Below are 17,892 nucleotides of genomic sequence, written 5' to 3' on the forward strand. Positions count from 1 at the left end.
AACATTAGCTCAACGTTTATATTTACTATGTTACTAATATGAGGGCAGCTTTCAAGCTCCATTTTTCTGACTTTTACCAGTGATTCCTGAGGACCCAAGGACAGGATGGGAGCACTTCTACTGACTGCTTCTGTTATTACAGAATAGAGGAACAGAATGTCCTTGGGGACAAGCGAGTGGATAGTGTGTGTTTGACACAAGACTACAGACCCTTCTGCCACTGTGTGTAGAGACCTCAGTAAAACCATCAAGCTGCTAAACAGCGAACTACACTGACTGCTGTCTTCATGTTTTTTCTTTTCATCTTTTGAGGAGGCTTCTGCCCTTGAGAGATGCTTCTCCAAGAAGAATGCAGCTCATGAAAGCCTGAGTCTATACCAAAGCACAAATACTTTATAAGGGGCAAGCCCAAGCAGAATGAAGGAGAAAGTGAAGGAGCAATCATTTAAAGGAGGTCAGGCACCAGTCAAATGAACCTTTTACACTGCAGGAGATGGGGGGTCTGGTTCCTCCTGGTCAATGGGTCAAGGATTGTTCTTCTTCCCCAGGGAGGAAACCTCCAGGCAGATGTGGGTGTAGCTCAGAAACTGTGTACTTTCTTAGCCTCTCCTCACCCCAGCAGGTTATCAGCAATGTGGAGAAATAAATGACTGCCCCCAGCTCTCAGCAATGCCCAGGAATGGTGTACAGAGCCAAGCTGAAGGAATGGGGTTTGTATGTCCATGCATCAGTGGGCACTTTCCATAAAACCCCAAATACCTTGTCACTGTGTACACTTTGACTCATCCATCCTCACTGGAAGCTCATAAAACAAAGCACGACATTGCTGCATTGAAGGTCAAGACTTTACTGTTTGGACACAGGATTATAATTTATAAAGATGTTAGCTTTTTAAAAGAGGTACACCATCAATATCAAGTCTAATTTTTGACAAGTAAATCTCAGATGTCATTAGTAATCTATGTTCAGAAAAATTACTGCACTTGCTCATTAGGTGACAAAGGGGAAAACACATTTCTCCCAGCAATAAACCAAACTTGCTTAGTTTTTATCAAAAAAGATAGAGTCCTCACCTTACAAACTCTCCCAACTCTGGAAAGGATTGTCTTGTCAGATGTGCCACTATCTTGTGATACTTCTCGAAAAAAGAAGTAGATTTTATCATCATCTGGGTTATAGGTATCTGGGATAGGAAAAGTTCCAATGAATTTCGCTCCTAGAAATTAAAAAAAAAAAAAAAAAGGAATTAAAAATCTGAAGAAAAGCCTTAGTACTTACTGTTAAATCTCTGCATTTATGTTACATCTTCCAGTGAAATAAAACTATTATATAGATTGTAACAATGAGTTTCTTATTAACTCCAAGTGAAAATCACCACGGAGTCTGAAGTGTTTACTGTTAGTCTGATGTTTTTGTGTACAGATCTTATTACCACTTGCAAAAACATGCAGCACTGTTTGGAAATAGAGTAACCCTCAGTAGAAAGTATTGCCTACACAAATCTACCTTACTGCTCCTGCCACCAAAATGAAGGTAAGTAGATTTTCTGAAATCACCTGGTAGAATTTAGATTAATTTAATTACTCATTGCAGCAGTTATGAATAGAGAAATATACTACTGCTTATTAGAGACAGCCTTGCAAAGGAATGTTTCCCAGGTATCTGTCATACAGAGATCTCACTGACTGTATCTGCTAAACCCAACACAGCGCCAGGCTGGGATTCCCCAGTTAGCACAGTAAACTCCAAACTGTTGGTCGGTCTTAAGGACACAGTTCCTTGAGCTTGAAAACAGATTGGCTGTATCAATGTAATGGTTTGTTTGGGTTATGTGAATCTGCTTTTTGTAAATCACAAAAAATGCCTTGTCGTGGCATGCTGTGCCATTTTATTCCTGTTCTCTTCCAAGGCAAGCTTGGGTGTCTGCCTTCACCTTCCAACTTGCTTACTGGGTCAAGGTGTTCTTCACTGTTCCCAAGCTCCCTCATCCGTGGTCTTCAATCCTGCTCTACCTGCTCACTAGTTGAGGGCTTTTGGTTTTGATGTTGGGGTTTTTGCTTGCTTGTTTTCCTTTTAATTTTGCACTACAATCAGAAATTGAAGCAATTCCAGGGTCCATGATTGCTGCCGAGCAGGCAACAACCCAGCCTTGCACAAGTGAACCAGCTACTTGGGGCAGTGATTTTTAAGACATCTCCCAGTGTGCTACAATAGATGAGCTCTTCTGAGGGCACTTGGATCAATGATGTTTTTCTTTAAACAGAAGTGGCTATACAAATACAGTGCAAAGAGACCCTTGACTCTAAAATACATTCTTTCAGCAATAAAATACACAGTCTTTGTCCCCCAGTATCAGGTAGGCTGCAGTAGAAAGCAATAAGGAGGGTGTTGTAAGAATGCAGAGCAAACAGAGCACACTGTTTATATGGGGGAATACTATTATCAGCTTTCAATATATCTTCATGCCTTTGTCCTTTTCATAATGATTGTTACTTTATATTAGCCTTGAGGAATTTTCACCATGAACTCTACGGTACACACAGAACAAAAAGAGAGTCCTTGATTCAAAAGTTTGCAGTCTGAGACAGAGTCTGAGACAAAATGGGATTTGTTTAAGTGCACAGTGTGCATCTTTATTTCAGAAGAATAAATGTATGAGTGAAAATAGCTACAGTGCTGCATCCATTTTAAACTTCTGACACTAGAGAATGGTGTCAGCAGAAAAAATGAAATTATGCAGGCATCAAGAGCTACAAATTTAAGTTAGGATTTCAAAATGAGCTTGAGGAAAATACTCAAGTACCCCCCAGGGCCTGTAAGAATACTTTGAAGATTAGATCTCTAAGCATGAATAAATACATAAATATGCTTCCAGTATGGTTTCTTAAATATGTGGTTAGCAAAATAGCCATTTAAGAGGAAACCTGTGAAATTCTTCTGTACCACATTTTTGAAAGTCACATCATTTTTTTTCTTAATCCACATTCATAGAACAAAACACTGAATGTATGGGGGGCCTGAAGATTAAACTTCATTGCTTTCCTTGGCAAGCCAAATGCAAAAACAAATGTCTCAATACCAATTCCTGGAACAGATTTAGAAGAATCTCTAACAAATTAACAGAACACCAATATTTAACAATTTTAAATCACAACTGAAAACACAGAAGTTGAAAGTTAAATCCAAACAGAAATGCATTGTAAAAGATATGAAGACAAAGTGAAAATAATTAAATGGAAGACATTATGATCTCAAAAGCACATAATGTTCTGTAATTGAGATATTTGTCTCATCTTTTCTAACCCATCTATCCAACATATAAAAGTCCATTTAAACTGTGAATTAGGCTTTTGGATTCTTTGCATAGGAGAAAAAACTAATGATGATGATGATTTTAAACTACTGTTTGTTTTCCCATAGACAGAGCTATCCCTCTCACCATTTGCTTCAGTAGTAGATCTTCCCACATAATAATTTCACAGCTAGATTGCATGTAACCAACTCAGGGATTAAAGGCATCACAAACTCTGACAGTAGATGGTAGACCTGTTCCTTGTGCTTTTTTTGATGTGGCCTGGTGGGAAAAGCTGATACAGCTGGTCCTTCATTGCGGGGTTGGCTGTTGGTTACCTGCAGACCATCACCCCCTTCTGAAACCAGCAGAGATTTTTGGCAGCACAACCCATGAAGAACTTGGGCTCAGAAAAAGAGAACCACAAAGGAGTGGCTGTCCCAGTACACAAAGAAATGAAAAAGCAACCTGAAACAGTGGGAAGCAGCACCTCTGTGTAGTTGGGCTGCCAGAAATATGTGGCATGACAGAATGAAAGGATTTGCCATAACCTGCTTTGCCATAACCACCTAGAAGTCAAGCTTCTAGCCCATTCTCAGCCAGGTCCTCTCTCAGGAAAGAACAAAGTGACAATCCTATTTTAAGACAGATTCCTACAACAGGCAGTGTGAGTCACTCTCTGGAAGTGTCACCTCTCTCAGTAAATTACAGATGCAAGCAAAAGGACCGAGCTCAGACAGGATGCTAGCTTTTGCCTTTTAGAGCTAAGGGAGCTGAATCCCATCCAAAGTTCGCAGGATATAAAGAACTCATTGCCTCCAAGACTTTGCCCTGGAAAATACGACTAAATTGCTATGAAAAAAGTGAAAAGGAGAAAAAGGAAAAAACAAAAAAAGAGACAGATGAATGCAATTCAAGGAAGCCCTCGTTCCAGCCATTCTCTTCCTAAGAAGGAGGGAGGAATGTGCAGCTGCTCAGTGGATGCCTGTGTGTTGGGCTGGCGGGATGCTCTCCTCTGCCCACGGGCTGGTACGGGGCAGGCTCGGTTCCAGTGGGTGGCTTTGCCATCCGGAGAGGGGCCACCAGCCCCACGTGCCTCGTCCCCTGCAGCTGTGGGAGCGCCTGAGCCCCAGCCCTGCTCCCCTCTGCTCCAGTGCCACCCTTGAGGGAGTGTGAGCTCCTGTGAGCCTGAGTCATGGGAAAGATTAGCTGCTTTCCTCCTTTCCCCTCTGTGCAGCTGCTATTCAGCCACTGAGATTAGGACATGTCTTAATTAGTCAAGATAGAGATGCCCTGCAAGGTATCCCACGCATTTCTCCCTCATGCTTTGTCTTTATCTCCCTTCCATCCAGGAAGTATAATTTTGTTTCCAGAAACAGAATAAGACTAAACTTTAAACATATTAAGGTGCGTTATAGCAAAACCTCCTTGGCCCTGTGGAAGAAAACAACTGTACATTTTATGCTTATCCTAAGTAAAACACGAGTCATGCATGGTAATAATTTATTTCCAATTGTACAAGTATTCAAGTATGTAGAACTTTTCATGGAGGTCTAACACATGCTTGGTAAATGGGCAGTAGATTTAGGGAAGAGGGGATTTAGACGAGATGGGAGTTTTAAACCTGAAATCAAGTAAATATTTTCTTTATACTAGTATCAGCTGAAAGCACAGAAGTCTGTAATTGGTAACATTACACAATAAACTAGAAATATATTGGCCACCCTATGGCTTATTGCAGAAATGATGCCGTCATTTCAAGCTGCACTTAAAATTTTCTCCAACCTTAAAAGGACTGTTTCAAAATATTAAAAGGACCTAGATTACGTCTATGCCTCTTAGTATAACACTGAAGGGATTGTGTTTGTGAAGTCTTAGACAGAATTGCGGCTGTAGGGTTTTACACGGCTGGAAACAAGGTAAACCTGAAGAATATATAGGGTCTTCAGTATTTATGTAGTGTGGGGCAATTTTCACCTCACAGTCTAGCACACTAAAGCTGTTTTTCAGACCCAGACATATTAATATACTCTTCTCTTTAGAAAAGTTTCACAAATACAGACGCTTTAAGTGAAAGCAGAATAAATCATGAATCAATCTAATTGAGAGAGGAAAAGCAGACACCCACCCCACCCCCCCGCCCCCAAACACCTAAAATTTCTCAAACCTACAGCTTATTCTGTTTTCTTGGACTGTTCCCTTGCCTCAAACCATTCACGAAGGAACAATAGTAAGAGAAAGAAATGTTTGGAACTGTATTTTTAAGCTACAAGTTCTTTTGGACTGGTAACCTAACCCTGTAATGCTCATCAGTGTGGATCTATACTAATGATAACACCAGATGCTTCTCAGGCCCAAACCACCGTAAATCTTTGTTTTTAGCTTATTATTGCATCCCTCAGGAAAGCAGCTACCCAGCCACCTTTCCATGCTGAGCGTCTGCAGGCCATCAGCAATAAAACTGGATATGCAGTTGCATGGCTAATTAGAATTAGAGAAATGACTTCTGGAAGGACCCACCCTGGTCCCTATCACAGTCCATTTCTGCTCTGCACTGAGCAAGGGGTGCGTGGAAACGAGAGAGATGAGATAGGAGACATGGGACAAGAAAGATTTTCAGCACAGAAATGAAAGTGGGATAGATCAGCAGAGTCAGATGTGAGATTCTTCAATCTCGTATTTGGAAAGGTAGACATTACTTTTAAGTGGGGTTTTCTTTTTCTCCTCATCTCACAGCAGAAATCCTGGGGTTATGGAGTTACGTCTAGATAGAAATTTAAGGCAACAATACAGAAGAAAGAAGAGAAGGGGTAGGGAAAAATTATTAAGGGGAAAAAAAAACATTTCCTCTTGTTGAGGTCTCAAAGAGTTAAGAGGCAAAATTGTCTTTTTTAGAAATGTCTGCTGGGAAGACAGCTTAACCCTGTGGTCAGTAGGCCCTGGCTTTACACTGCACCCATAATAGCTACACAGGCATCCTGAGCCTGGGCCAGTGTTGCCACATCTTTAAAGACAGTTGACAGCTAAGAGGGGGATGCTTTAATTGAGCTGGGTTAGCTTGTGAGTGAGGTTTTCCATGTTACTCTGTGTGTGGTTTAAGACTGGCTGGGTGCAAATGCAGCCAGTTTTTTAGAGAGTTTACTAGCTCACAGTGTTTTTTAACAGGCAAGAAAATGTAGTGTTTTGCTAGGGAAGCTATTTTAGTGTGCCCTTAGTGGTTTTAAAATTATCCTCACAGCAACAAAGGGTATTTCTCCCCGTAAAAAAGGAAAACAAAAAAAAAATACCTCCTACCAAAAAATGTGGGATTTCTAGTCTGTCATTTCAACACGATTTACAGAACAGCTTCTAACAAGTGATTGGAAAAAACAGTTAAAAAATTATTCCAACAAGACTGGATATAGAAGCATTTAAGTAATGACATTATTTCAACTGTAAGATAATACACACATATATAGATCAAAGACGGAAAATATGATTAGGTCTCATGCTCCCACTCTTCCCTTAATTACCATTTTCACCTCTGTGACTTTTCTCAAGTGCATTTCTGTTCCACTGATTTTTTTTTTTTAAAGCCTACGTAATCCAAAGACCCCATGATACAATATCTATATTTATAGTTACTGGACATATATTTATTTAAGGAAGGAGCTATTAACTTCAGAGAGGCAGGGACAATGACAACAGCATATGTTTGGGATCTTACCAGTAAGCCAGTAATGCTCAGAAATGTCAGTTCTGATGTAATGGTGGTCGTGAGAAGGGCCCAGAGAACGTGTCAGAGCAGTATCTTTGCCAAGGAAATCAGAAGCTGTTCCAGCGTAAAGATACTCATCTGCAAATGAAAAAGAAATAGGGTTCCTACAGCTGTGGCACAAAAAAAAAAAAATTAAGACTATTTGCATTTTGTTTGGTGAACAACACCTGTGTTTAACTGGTCTATAAACTAATTTAATGTTTTAAAATGGATTTTTTTTGGTTCTGCGAATTTACCTACATTTAAATGAGAGTGATATTTGTAATTATATGTCTGAGAAGTAACACCGTCAAAGCCTAATTTTCAGATCTTTTAGGCACTCAGAAAAGTAAATTTCCCAGGCTTTAATAGGTACTGGGCTCTTAAGAGTATAAAGGTCTATTTAATCTGAACAGCCTGCCCCATGCACCTGGGAGCCATGGTGAGGGCATGGCCACCTGCCCATTCCAGCTACCTCCCGTGTCCCAGGACCGCCATGGTCTGATATCTTTGCTGCTCCTGAGCTAGAAAAACAGGATGGATGCTTCCCCACTGGAATGTTGTAGCTCGGCCATTCCTGGAGCAAGGATCTCCATCCAACACAACTCACAAAGAGGAATTCAGGCACAAATTCAGGGAATTTCTGTTAATGGCAGGAATATGGCTACAGACACAAATCATCATAATTTTAACACAGAGTGGTCTCGGTAAAATAAACGACACATCTTGCTTCAATAAGGCATCCAGAATTTGCCTCACAAGGACATTACATCTGTAACACAGTGCTGTGACCTTGCTGCAATTGCAGTCGCTATTTGCTCTTCTGCCACTTTTGTGGGCAATGAAAATGCTAAGAAATACATAGTATTTTCTGTTTCCCTTTAGATCTCAGTACTTTTCAAAAAGAAGCAAAGAAACAGTATCAATGTGAACCTTTCTCTTTTTTTACCACATAGTACATTTTAAAATACTCCTTTTTTCTGTAAAATAAGAAATTTTATTGGTCAGAAGAGGTATTTTTTGTTTGTTTGTTTGGGTTTTTTGTTTTTGTTTGTTTTGTTTTGGGTTTTTTATGAGTTGCAAAATAAATGCCTAGAATTCATAAAAACAAAAGATTTCATGATCATAAATTAAAATCTTATAAAAAGCTATACGACAAAATATAAAAAATCCCCTTCCAAGAGTTCCTTATCCAGGTTTTCCGACACTCCTGGGTTGAAATATTTCACAAGATCTTTTAGAGAGAAGTCTTTGTTGAGAGTGAATACAGAATGAATAAATACCATTCAACACTGATGTTTGTGCTTTCATTTGTGAAAGATGTAAATGCACTTAAAAAAATAAGATCAAGGGGGGAAAAAAAATCAACAAACCAATCCACAACCCATGATCCACAAGCATTATATTTGCCAAAAAAAGATCTATCATCTTTCTTTTTACTTCATTATTATTGTTACTTCTGCTTTATTTCCATGGCAGCTGTGGAAAGCACATCTTTCAGACGGCATGTTGCCTTTGTAAAGAAACAATAGTGCATTCTGAAAGGTATTTGTCATAATGAGGAATGGGCAGGGTAATTGGTGTTTGCTAACTGACAGGCACTGGGTGATCGATACATCTGAAGGGCCAACAGAAATTCTCCATCTTGCTTAGGCTCTGCTGACAAGGCATTTTCAGCACTTCTCTCAGCATTTGGTATCTCTCATTCCAAGTTCCTGTTACCTCCTGAACAGTTTTGGTTACTGGTAATTCATGACAGAGGATAGGTGATGAGCAGGTGAATTTTTAGTCAAAAAACTAGTTTTTCAAATTTATCCATGGGATTTATTGAAGTGATGTGTCATGTGGTACTCAGATTACTTATTTCTACAAAGAATTAAGATTACTCAGTTGCATTAACTGACATATATGAGTGAAAATATAGTTAGATATTACTTAGCTCATAAAGGTATAACCAAATAAAAGGTGTTTTCTGAAAGATATGAGTAATTTTTATTGCCATTTGGCAGATGAATCAAAGTAGATAGAGAGAAGTGACATGCCAAGGTTACCCTGCTTAGTGGCAGAGAAGGGAAATTATCTCACCTGAGGCTCCAGGGCAGGATCTTATGCATGAACTATACTGCTCTCCTAGTTCACTTGGGAATAAGGTAAGCATCCAAAGACAGACCAAAAACACATTCTCTGGTCAGGCCTGTAACTCATTACCATGCTTCTTGTATGTTACTGTGAAGCACTTGAGACCAGCCACACTCAAAAAAGGGATACTGGAATACCCTGAGCACTAATTTTATATTGCTCAAAAATTGTTAGGTAGCAAAGTTCATGTCTTAAGGTAGGTAAAAGACAGCAGCTTCTTCATTTCACAAGATTTAATAGAAATGTCAAAGCATGACAGTGCTACTGAAATTGGGCAACACAGTAGTAAATCACAGTTCTACAGCTTGCATCGTAAAAGAAGAGGAAAAAAAAAGTTTAAGTTTCTAGAATCCCATTTTAAAAATAGACTTCACGGTCATTAAAGAGTACTAGGAGTCTCTGAGAAGAATAAGCACAGGCTTTAATCTATTGTTTTTAATAAAGGAAGTCCTGCCCCATCTGTAGGGTCAGAATCACAAATCATCTATCTTATTATCTGAGAATAAAGACTGAACATTAGTCATATTCTTTTTATAACACAGAGTGACCGATACTTCAAAGCACTGTCACCACTGCTCTTTGGCTGTAAATGAAAACGTCATGGTGCTTCACTCTTATCTTGTATTCATATGCTCGACAGACAAGTTAAATGAAAATTGTCCAAAGCTAAGAACCAAACCATGACAAAAGTAGCTCTTATGGTGATTTGAAATCCGGAGGTCAAGCTGACATTCCTGGGCCCCAAATGTCAGACCACACAGTGCTGTGATGCTCGCAGCAGGCAGAGTGCACTATCTTGTTCCTTGGCTCCCAGCTTCAGAAGTGGCTACTCAAGTAAATAGAAACCTCAGAAACGTATTTATGGAAATAGTGCATGTCAGCAGACTTCAAAGGGCAGAACATATTGATAATTGCAGAAAGAGGCCCACAAGGGCTTCAAACACTCTGTCAATGTGGGTTTTTTTGTTGTCCTCTTAAAGGAGCAATGACTGGGTGAGGGTGAAACCAGCTTCCTGCCCGACTGACAGAGGCTTCACAGCCATTCTAATGCCTCTGTTTGCACTGCTGCCCTTCCAGCCCTCTGGTCTCTGCAGCCTGAAGGCTTCCTCAGCTCTGAGAGCACAAACCAGCACTGGAAACATGACCAGTGCCAGAGGAGCTCCAGCAGTGACATCTGCTGAGCCCCTGGGCTCGCACAGAGCCATCAAAGGTCCAAGAGCAGCACCTGGCTCTGGTGGATCCTTACCTGCCATTACTGAAGCAAATGGCTGCTGGGGATCGAAGGGGCATTTCAACCTGCCAGATTCCAGGTTCTGGGTATCCAAACGGAATACTGTCTCCTGAGAAGAAACACAAATTCATTATCTTGGTGTGGTTATGGGGAAAAACTCACCTGGACAGCCTGTTCTGCTAATGTACAAAGTGAAGGTGTGTTAGATCATGCAGCTGTCATCTCAGCATTGATGTTTACAGTCTGTGTCTGTTTTATATCTGGATTTTTTCACTCAGTGTTTTACTGTATCCTGGTTAATCTACAGCAAAACACAAATCTTAAAAAAAAACCCACACAATTATTTTCAGGAAAAAAAAAAGAGATCCACTGTTCATTTCTACCTCAATTAAAATCTGGATTGTACTTAAAAGGCACTAGCTTCAATTTGGGAAAGTGCTGATAGACTGTGTTGCAACAGGAGACTCTGAAGGGATTCTGGCTGACTCTGAAATTTCTCCACAGACTGCTGAATAATATTCACAAGAGACACAGTTCAGACCCTTTTAAAATGAAAGCAGCATATGCTCTCTCTTATTATTTTTAACTAGGCTAAAGATACAAGAGATATCAAAATAGTTTCTTCCTTGTATTTTCCAAATACAGTATGATTAATTCCTGGGCCACAGAACAAGGGCATAGAGGAAGATAAAGAAAATAAACTATTTAAAAATTATTGCCCATGTTTTCAGTGGGCAATCAACAACTCAATTTCTGCAGACATCCATTTGAAGCTTTGTTTTAGTTTTGAATTGCCAACAATGATTCTTGCCCCTTTCAATGGTTTCCTGCAAGTACAGTTAACCCTAAATCCATAGTGAGTCCCACTGAAGGCAAATTGATAGCTCAGAGAAGTAAAGTGAACTCTCTGCAGGTATAGAGACTTCATCTTCAGAACTGTGCTGCCATTAAGAGAGGGGAGATTGCCTACAGAAGATCTTTTAACGTATTTTTTCTTTAACATGCCTTCTTACCTCCAGTTATATTTAATTATCCCACTAGCACTCAGAAATCTAATAAATGTATTATAGAGACAAAAATTTAGAAGCTAGTTTAAAAAAGTCAAAACATCTCCATGATTTAAATTATTAAATATGGGTGATTTTAATTATTCTGTATCTCTGCTTTGCAAGAGGCCAGGAGAGTACAAATGACAAGCAAGTATGCCCAAAGATGGCCACGTAGGATTAGACTTCACAACACATTAATTCCATTCATCCTTAATGCACATCAGATTATAAATGACCAAACCTTTCTATGTTATTGAGTTGCCTCCTAAACTCTCTAGGCTCAGAAGACATGAGCCCAGGATACTGAATAATTAAGCTCCTTAAGAGAAAAGAAAAATCAATTCCAATCTGGGAACATAAATTCAATTTCCTCCAGCAATCCTAGCTCATATGAAGCATAATTTAATCAGTAAAAAAAAATACTCGTTACCTTCCCAAACCTGCAGAGTATCAGCCAAACCAAATTCTCAGGCTACTCAAGTGAGCACAGCAACAACAAAAATAAACTAAAAATTAGGCTTTTTTTTTTTTTTCCTGACAGTGCTGGTGTCTCATTGTCCTTTGTTCTAGAATGTACAACTCTGAGCTGCTCAGAGAACCCTTGCCTTAACACATGTGAAGAGGCTGTCTGCAAGTCCAGCAGTACTCATGGGATCAAGGGAGTTATAGATCAGCATCAAATATTTCAGACTTCACCCAGACAAACTAATGGACACTACCAGGCATTCACACAGAATTAACCTCCTGCTTTCACTTCAGGCAGAGCATTCGAAGAAAAGAGCATCCCTTGGAGAGCTGTGGCTAACAGCACCAACCAGGCCAAGCCTCTTCTTCACCAGCCAAGAGAAGTTTTGGCAGCAACTCGAGCAATAACAAGACAAGGACTTTAATCCCCTTTAATTGTGTGATCCCGTTGGGGATTTGTACTGCTTCAAAAGAAGTGTCTGCTGTGGTTTTGAGTCACCTGATCCACAATGTTTTTCTCTCTGTTTTCACAGCACTGGCACTGGCCAAGAGAGCGCTGTGCAGATCCACCAGCAGCTTCCAAAGGTCAGCAGACCGCTGCCTGGCTTCACAGACTCCATGAGGCTATCTCAGGGCCTCATGGGATCTCTGGGATCTCCCAAGCATCCCACATCTTCCTGGAGAGGTTGCTAATTACCAGACACTCATTATCTGCTATTATAACCCAGAGATTTAAATTTTTAAAAACTTTAAAAAGAGGTAAGGGAGGGAAAAAAGAAAAAAATCTAAGAGAATGGATTTCCTGCCTTCAGTTCCAACAAGGAGACATTTTTAACTGCCTGTCAAATTCACATCACTGGACCTATCCTCAGCACCCTCCTGCCTTGTCACATTTATCTGGAGAGGCAGTCGACGGATGGTGGCTAAAGGGTGTTGGGGCCTCTAAGAAGGAAAAGGAAAATATGCCTGAGGCCATTCAAGGCTGATAACTCAGTAGGAGGCTGTAGAAGAGCTGCTCTGTCAGAAGAGGCAGGAGCAGTGCTTAAAACTGTCCAACCTACCACTGCAGCTGAGCAACCAGGAGGAATGTGGGAGAGGCAGGACTGGGGGACAGTGAGGGGATTAGGAAATACAATACCAGGATTCTTCTTCCATTTCCTCTCACAAGGTAATTGGTCATGTCTAACTGAGACAGACCCCTTGTCTAGACTGGCTGTCGGACTGAACAGTCAGACCAAATCCATAATTTCATAAGGTCTGCTGAAAACAACCTTCACAAATAAAGTAGATGAAATGAAGTAGGGCAATGGTAGAGTGAATAAGGAATCTTGCTAATGACCTAGAGGTAAACCAGAGCCTTACTTATATTCTTGCTGAGAGCTGTTCTGTTCCATTCAGCTGTGTATTTGATCATTCAGCTAAGAAATCAGCATGATACAAGGGATCTAAAATTTCAGTTGCTTCAACCGGAATATTTAAAGTAGCAAAGCAAATAGGTCTACAGAATTATTTCATTGTAAGCCAAATAATACATCATATACTAGACAATACCAGGAGCATTAATGGTTTATTAGACAAAGAACGCCACTGTGTAGATTTCTCACAGCTTCAGTTTTCTGTTGCACAGGTAGCCCCTCTGAGTTGGCCATCTAATCCACAGATTATGGGGTACATAATAATGGATCTCAGCCTGGACAAGCATTAGTCCCTTTTTTCTTCTGTAAGAATCTTCCCTTGATTCTATGTATTGATAGAACAAGGTGGAATAACTTTAAATGAAATAAGGTAGGTTTAGATTACAGATTGGAAAGAAATTATTCCCTGTGAGGGTGGTGAGGCACCAGCACAGGTTACCCAAAGAAGCTGTGGATGGTCTATCCCTGGAAGTGTTCAAGGCCAGGATGGAAAGGGCTTTGAGCAATCTGGTTGAGTGGAAGGTGTTCCTGCCCACGGCAGGGGGATTGGAACTGGGTGATCTTTAAGGGCCCTTTCCAGCCAAACCATTCTACGATTCTTAACCTGTTTCAGGTTATTCCCTTTAGAAACTTTAGATGCCATTTCTTATATTCTAGAATTTTACCTAGGCTTGAAGAAAAGAGAAAGCTACTTCTATAGCAGCATAGCAAACCTGCACCACAGGCAAGCAGCCAGACAGGACGCATCTCAACACTGTCTGAGAACAGCATCAGTGGGATAAATATAGCCAAGGTGTGATACATACAGGAGTTAAAAAGAGACTTGTGTACTAAGTGGCTGCTTGACACAACACCAAAATTCTTCTGTTGTGGGGGTTAGGTCTCAAACATTTACAATTAGGACAGAGATTTCTTTGTCACCAGCAAATGAAGACCAATCAGCTGCTAACTTCAGCTCAGGAATATGCCACTAGTGATGGAGGACATCCAACACCTCCTTAGTCACCAGACTGCAACACATTGCAAAGTCCTGAGACGCTGTGCCTGCACTCAGGCTCAGAGACCCTCTTCAAAGTGTTTATTACTCTCCTGCACAAGGCATAGGAATCCCTCTGTGGACCAAGGGTATATGTACTTTAAAAGATAGAATTAAGAGTTTCACCTTGAACTCTGAATGTATGTGCACAAGGCAAGTATGTGCAGAAATGACTTACTAGAAAGGAAGACATCTGGGTTAGATGTTCTCTTCACTTCGTTAATCACATGGAAGTGTCATTCCGAAGAACTTTGTGTATTAGGCCTGAGGAAAGTGCTTTGTTCAAAAGTGATATGCACATACCAAATGTGAGAACAAGAGTTCCCGTATGACCCGCAGAATCCACCATTTACCCCGTTATTTACGCAAGCTGCTGTCAGGTCATTTTTTACAGACTCACATAGTATTTTCCAATCTATGATGAATGCTAAACAAGATGAGGGCTATTCCTTGACATCTCAGACTAGTGAGAAAGTTAAATTACCTCTTTGTGAGTTCCAAGTTCAATGTATCCACAGAGAGGGTGAAACGCTCCTGTGCCACAGACATAAACATGGGTCCGGTTGTACGGCTGAAGAACACGGATAAAATTGGCGCATTCTGTCTGTTGGGAAATGAAAGATAAAGTTTACTTTTCATGTTTATTCTTCTTTTTCATATTATACATTCTACCAAGTTACAGCCATAGCACTGGTGTACTTAAAATCAAAACTACTGTAGTAGAGACTGTTTACAAAGTAGTTCAGAGCTGTGACAACTACAATTTGACAGTGGCTATCTACCAGGCAGTTCATCAATCAGACTTGCAAACCTAATTCTGCTGTAATGCTTATAGCCACAAGAAGCTGTGTACTCAGCACAGTGCGGAGGGTATCTCTTCAGACCGTGTTGTAGCAAACAACACCTGTCAGCAATTGGGCAGAGGTTGCAGAGCCACTGGGTTTGTCTGGCTACCAGTCCTCCTGCATTTGCTTTCCAGCTCAGGGTGCTGCACGTGCTTTAACACCAAGGATTACATGATTAAAGTAACTGAGGTGAGCTGAAAGGCTTCAACACACCTGGAAGGGTATGCTTTGTCTCTGCACCAACCACATCTTACTGGTGCCTTTTATTTGGTCATTTCTGAGTCCAATGGGCTATCCTGGCTCTAGCTGGGCTTGGTCCTTGCTGGTAAACACAGGCAGCTGCTGCATGCTCCAAGGATGATACATGGGGTGGAGGAAAAGGCTTGCTCTAGCTTTCCCCAAAATGAAATTAATACAGAAACACAAAACAAATACTTCAGAGGGAATACACAAGATCTGTTCATATGTTCAAGACATCACCCTGCACTTAAGTGTGAGTCCAAAACAAGTACTTCCCTCCCAGGACCCTTTCCTTCTTCTCTTAGTATAGACATAGAACAGCACAAATTTTCCATATACACAAGTATATGAATATCCCCAGTGCTCAGCAAAGGTGGTGTTTAGGTGTTGACTGCGGTAAAGATAATGGTAGCAACAAATTAGAGCAAGAAGTTGAAATTCTTCAGGCAGAGAGCTGAGAGTGTTTTGAGCTGGAATGTACCTTGGTAACCGACACGCTGGATAGAAATTAAGACTTTTTGAGAGAAAAGGAAGAAATTTTATTTTACAGCCAGGAAATGTTTACATTTACAGTGGGCTCTAGACACCTGATGTATTCTGTGGTACACAAAACATATAAAAGTTGGATTGTGCACACGTATGTACCTTAAATATACTTCCTACAGAAAATTTGTGGTTCCAGTGAAAAGTCATTGAGTCTGAGATTTTCTTTTAATGCTAACTGAAGCTGTCTGCAAGTTAGAGTTGATTTGTACACTGCTCTACTACTCTGTTTCTTTAATGCATTATAATGAAGTTGCATTCAGGACACTCCCAAGGAAAAATAAGAAGCAGTTTAATATGCAAAAAAAAAAGTGGATTTAATGGAAGTATTGCCAGTATTTCTGAGGAAAATACATTAATTTCTCAGCTGCATTTATTAAGTAAAAGAACAACCTACCATAACTGCTGCCTGCAATATTGAATTCTTTTAAGTATTAGTATTTAAAAATCAAAAGAAATGTAGATTTATTTTTTTTTAATTAAGAAAAAACACTTAGGACATTATTTCAGAAGAAGTGTAACAAGAGATTACTAATGCATTTTGTGCATCTAGTAACAAATACACAGATATTCATAGTTCTCAGCAATAAGAAAAAATATACATCATACTTACATGAGCATCTTTCCCAGCTAATTTGCATAATTCTACCTTTTCTTTTGCTGCAGGCCAGTAAATCTGTAACATAATTAAAATAAGACAAAGATTATTAAGATTATAAACTGTCCTATGACTGTAGATTAATTGTTCCATGCATAAACAGTTAAAACAGATTTATGCATGGTGAAGGACCTTGCCTGTAAATTGAAATGAACGTGACTTCAAATACAAGATTTCATTACTAAAAGTTAAGAGGTTTTAAATCAACCTTCCTGATCTTTGTTTATTTCTTCATTGGCTACATGTACTTTTAAAAAGTGTTCAGTTAATCTGGCCAGGGCACCTTGTCACTATTATGTGTTTCCCTCAAAGCTGTGATGAGCCAAATCATCTGGAAACTAACTGATTGCAAAACCAGGCAAATTACATTTGTGAAGAATTTGGGCCAGTGGACTTGGCATAACTGTTAGAAAAAATACTTAGAGCTCTTTCTGCCAATTTTCAAATGAAAATAATTAGGTTCAAAAAACTAAGGATAGCTCAAGGGAAATTTGTAAAACAAAAAGTACATTTGACAGAAATCAACAGTGCATGGTTTAAAAATGTCACCCACCAACATTAACTGAGTTCACTGAGAAAATGAAACAGAAGTTTAGAGTAATCATGGACCTTAGATATTTGTCATTAAATATTGATACTCTTTCTCTTTCTTTTTTAATCTGCCCCAAAGAACTCTATAAAATAGGCTTTGATGTAGATGAATCCAGATGACAAAATACTATAGGTTACTGCAATTCAAATTATGTTAGTGAAGAAATATCAATGAACAATAGTTCAGGTTCTGCCTCATTGATTTCAAATAAGCAGTCAAAACTGGGTATGACTGAGTACATGTTGGATTCTGTTAAATTTCAAATAGAAGCTGAATACAAATTCTTCTACAACCACCGTGATAAAAATAGGCATTCTGTACTTCTAATTTTGACAAGACAAAACTACTTTTTATCATAACTAATAGTAAAAACACCACAAATCACACTAACTTTTAAGCAAACGTTGATTAGTACATTGCCTCAAGTCCCAGCACCAGTGGTCAGATCATTAGTACTCACAAATGCTTTAGAGTAGTTGCCAATCGTGCTTTACAAAATCTTAAATAGAAAATATATAAGAATGAAGAATTATTATAATATGCATTAGAAACAAAAACATCATCAAGGAAGGATGCACAACTCAATGGCATACAAGAAGAGTTGACTGCTGTCGTATTTCTTTTCACCCAGTTGTTGGCACCTTGTAGGAT

The 17,892-nt window shown here is 39.6% G+C and overlaps 1 protein-coding gene across 6 annotated transcripts in view; it reads right to left on the minus strand.

Moving 5' to 3' along the window:
• The window catches only part of SEMA3D (semaphorin 3D), a 131,930-nt gene that overhangs the window by 45,629 nt on the left and 68,409 nt on the right, over positions 1-17,892 (minus strand). For all 6 annotated transcript variants that reach the window (XM_062491663.1, XM_062491668.1, XM_062491664.1 and 3 more), the window contains 5 exons: positions 16,605-16,667; positions 14,848-14,967; positions 10,414-10,507; positions 6,999-7,127; positions 1,074-1,216 (listed from right to left, as the gene is read on the minus strand). In XM_062491663.1, coding sequence (XP_062347647.1) covers positions 1,074-1,216; positions 6,999-7,127; positions 10,414-10,507; positions 14,848-14,967; positions 16,605-16,667 — 549 coding nt within the window. The remainder of the gene's footprint in view (positions 1-1,073; positions 1,217-6,998; positions 7,128-10,413; positions 10,508-14,847; positions 14,968-16,604; positions 16,668-17,892) is intronic.

Source organism: Cinclus cinclus, chromosome 4 (genome assembly GCF_963662255.1).
Source record: "Cinclus cinclus chromosome 4, bCinCin1.1, whole genome shotgun sequence".
NCBI classification, from domain to species: Eukaryota; Metazoa; Chordata; class Aves; order Passeriformes; family Cinclidae; genus Cinclus; species Cinclus cinclus.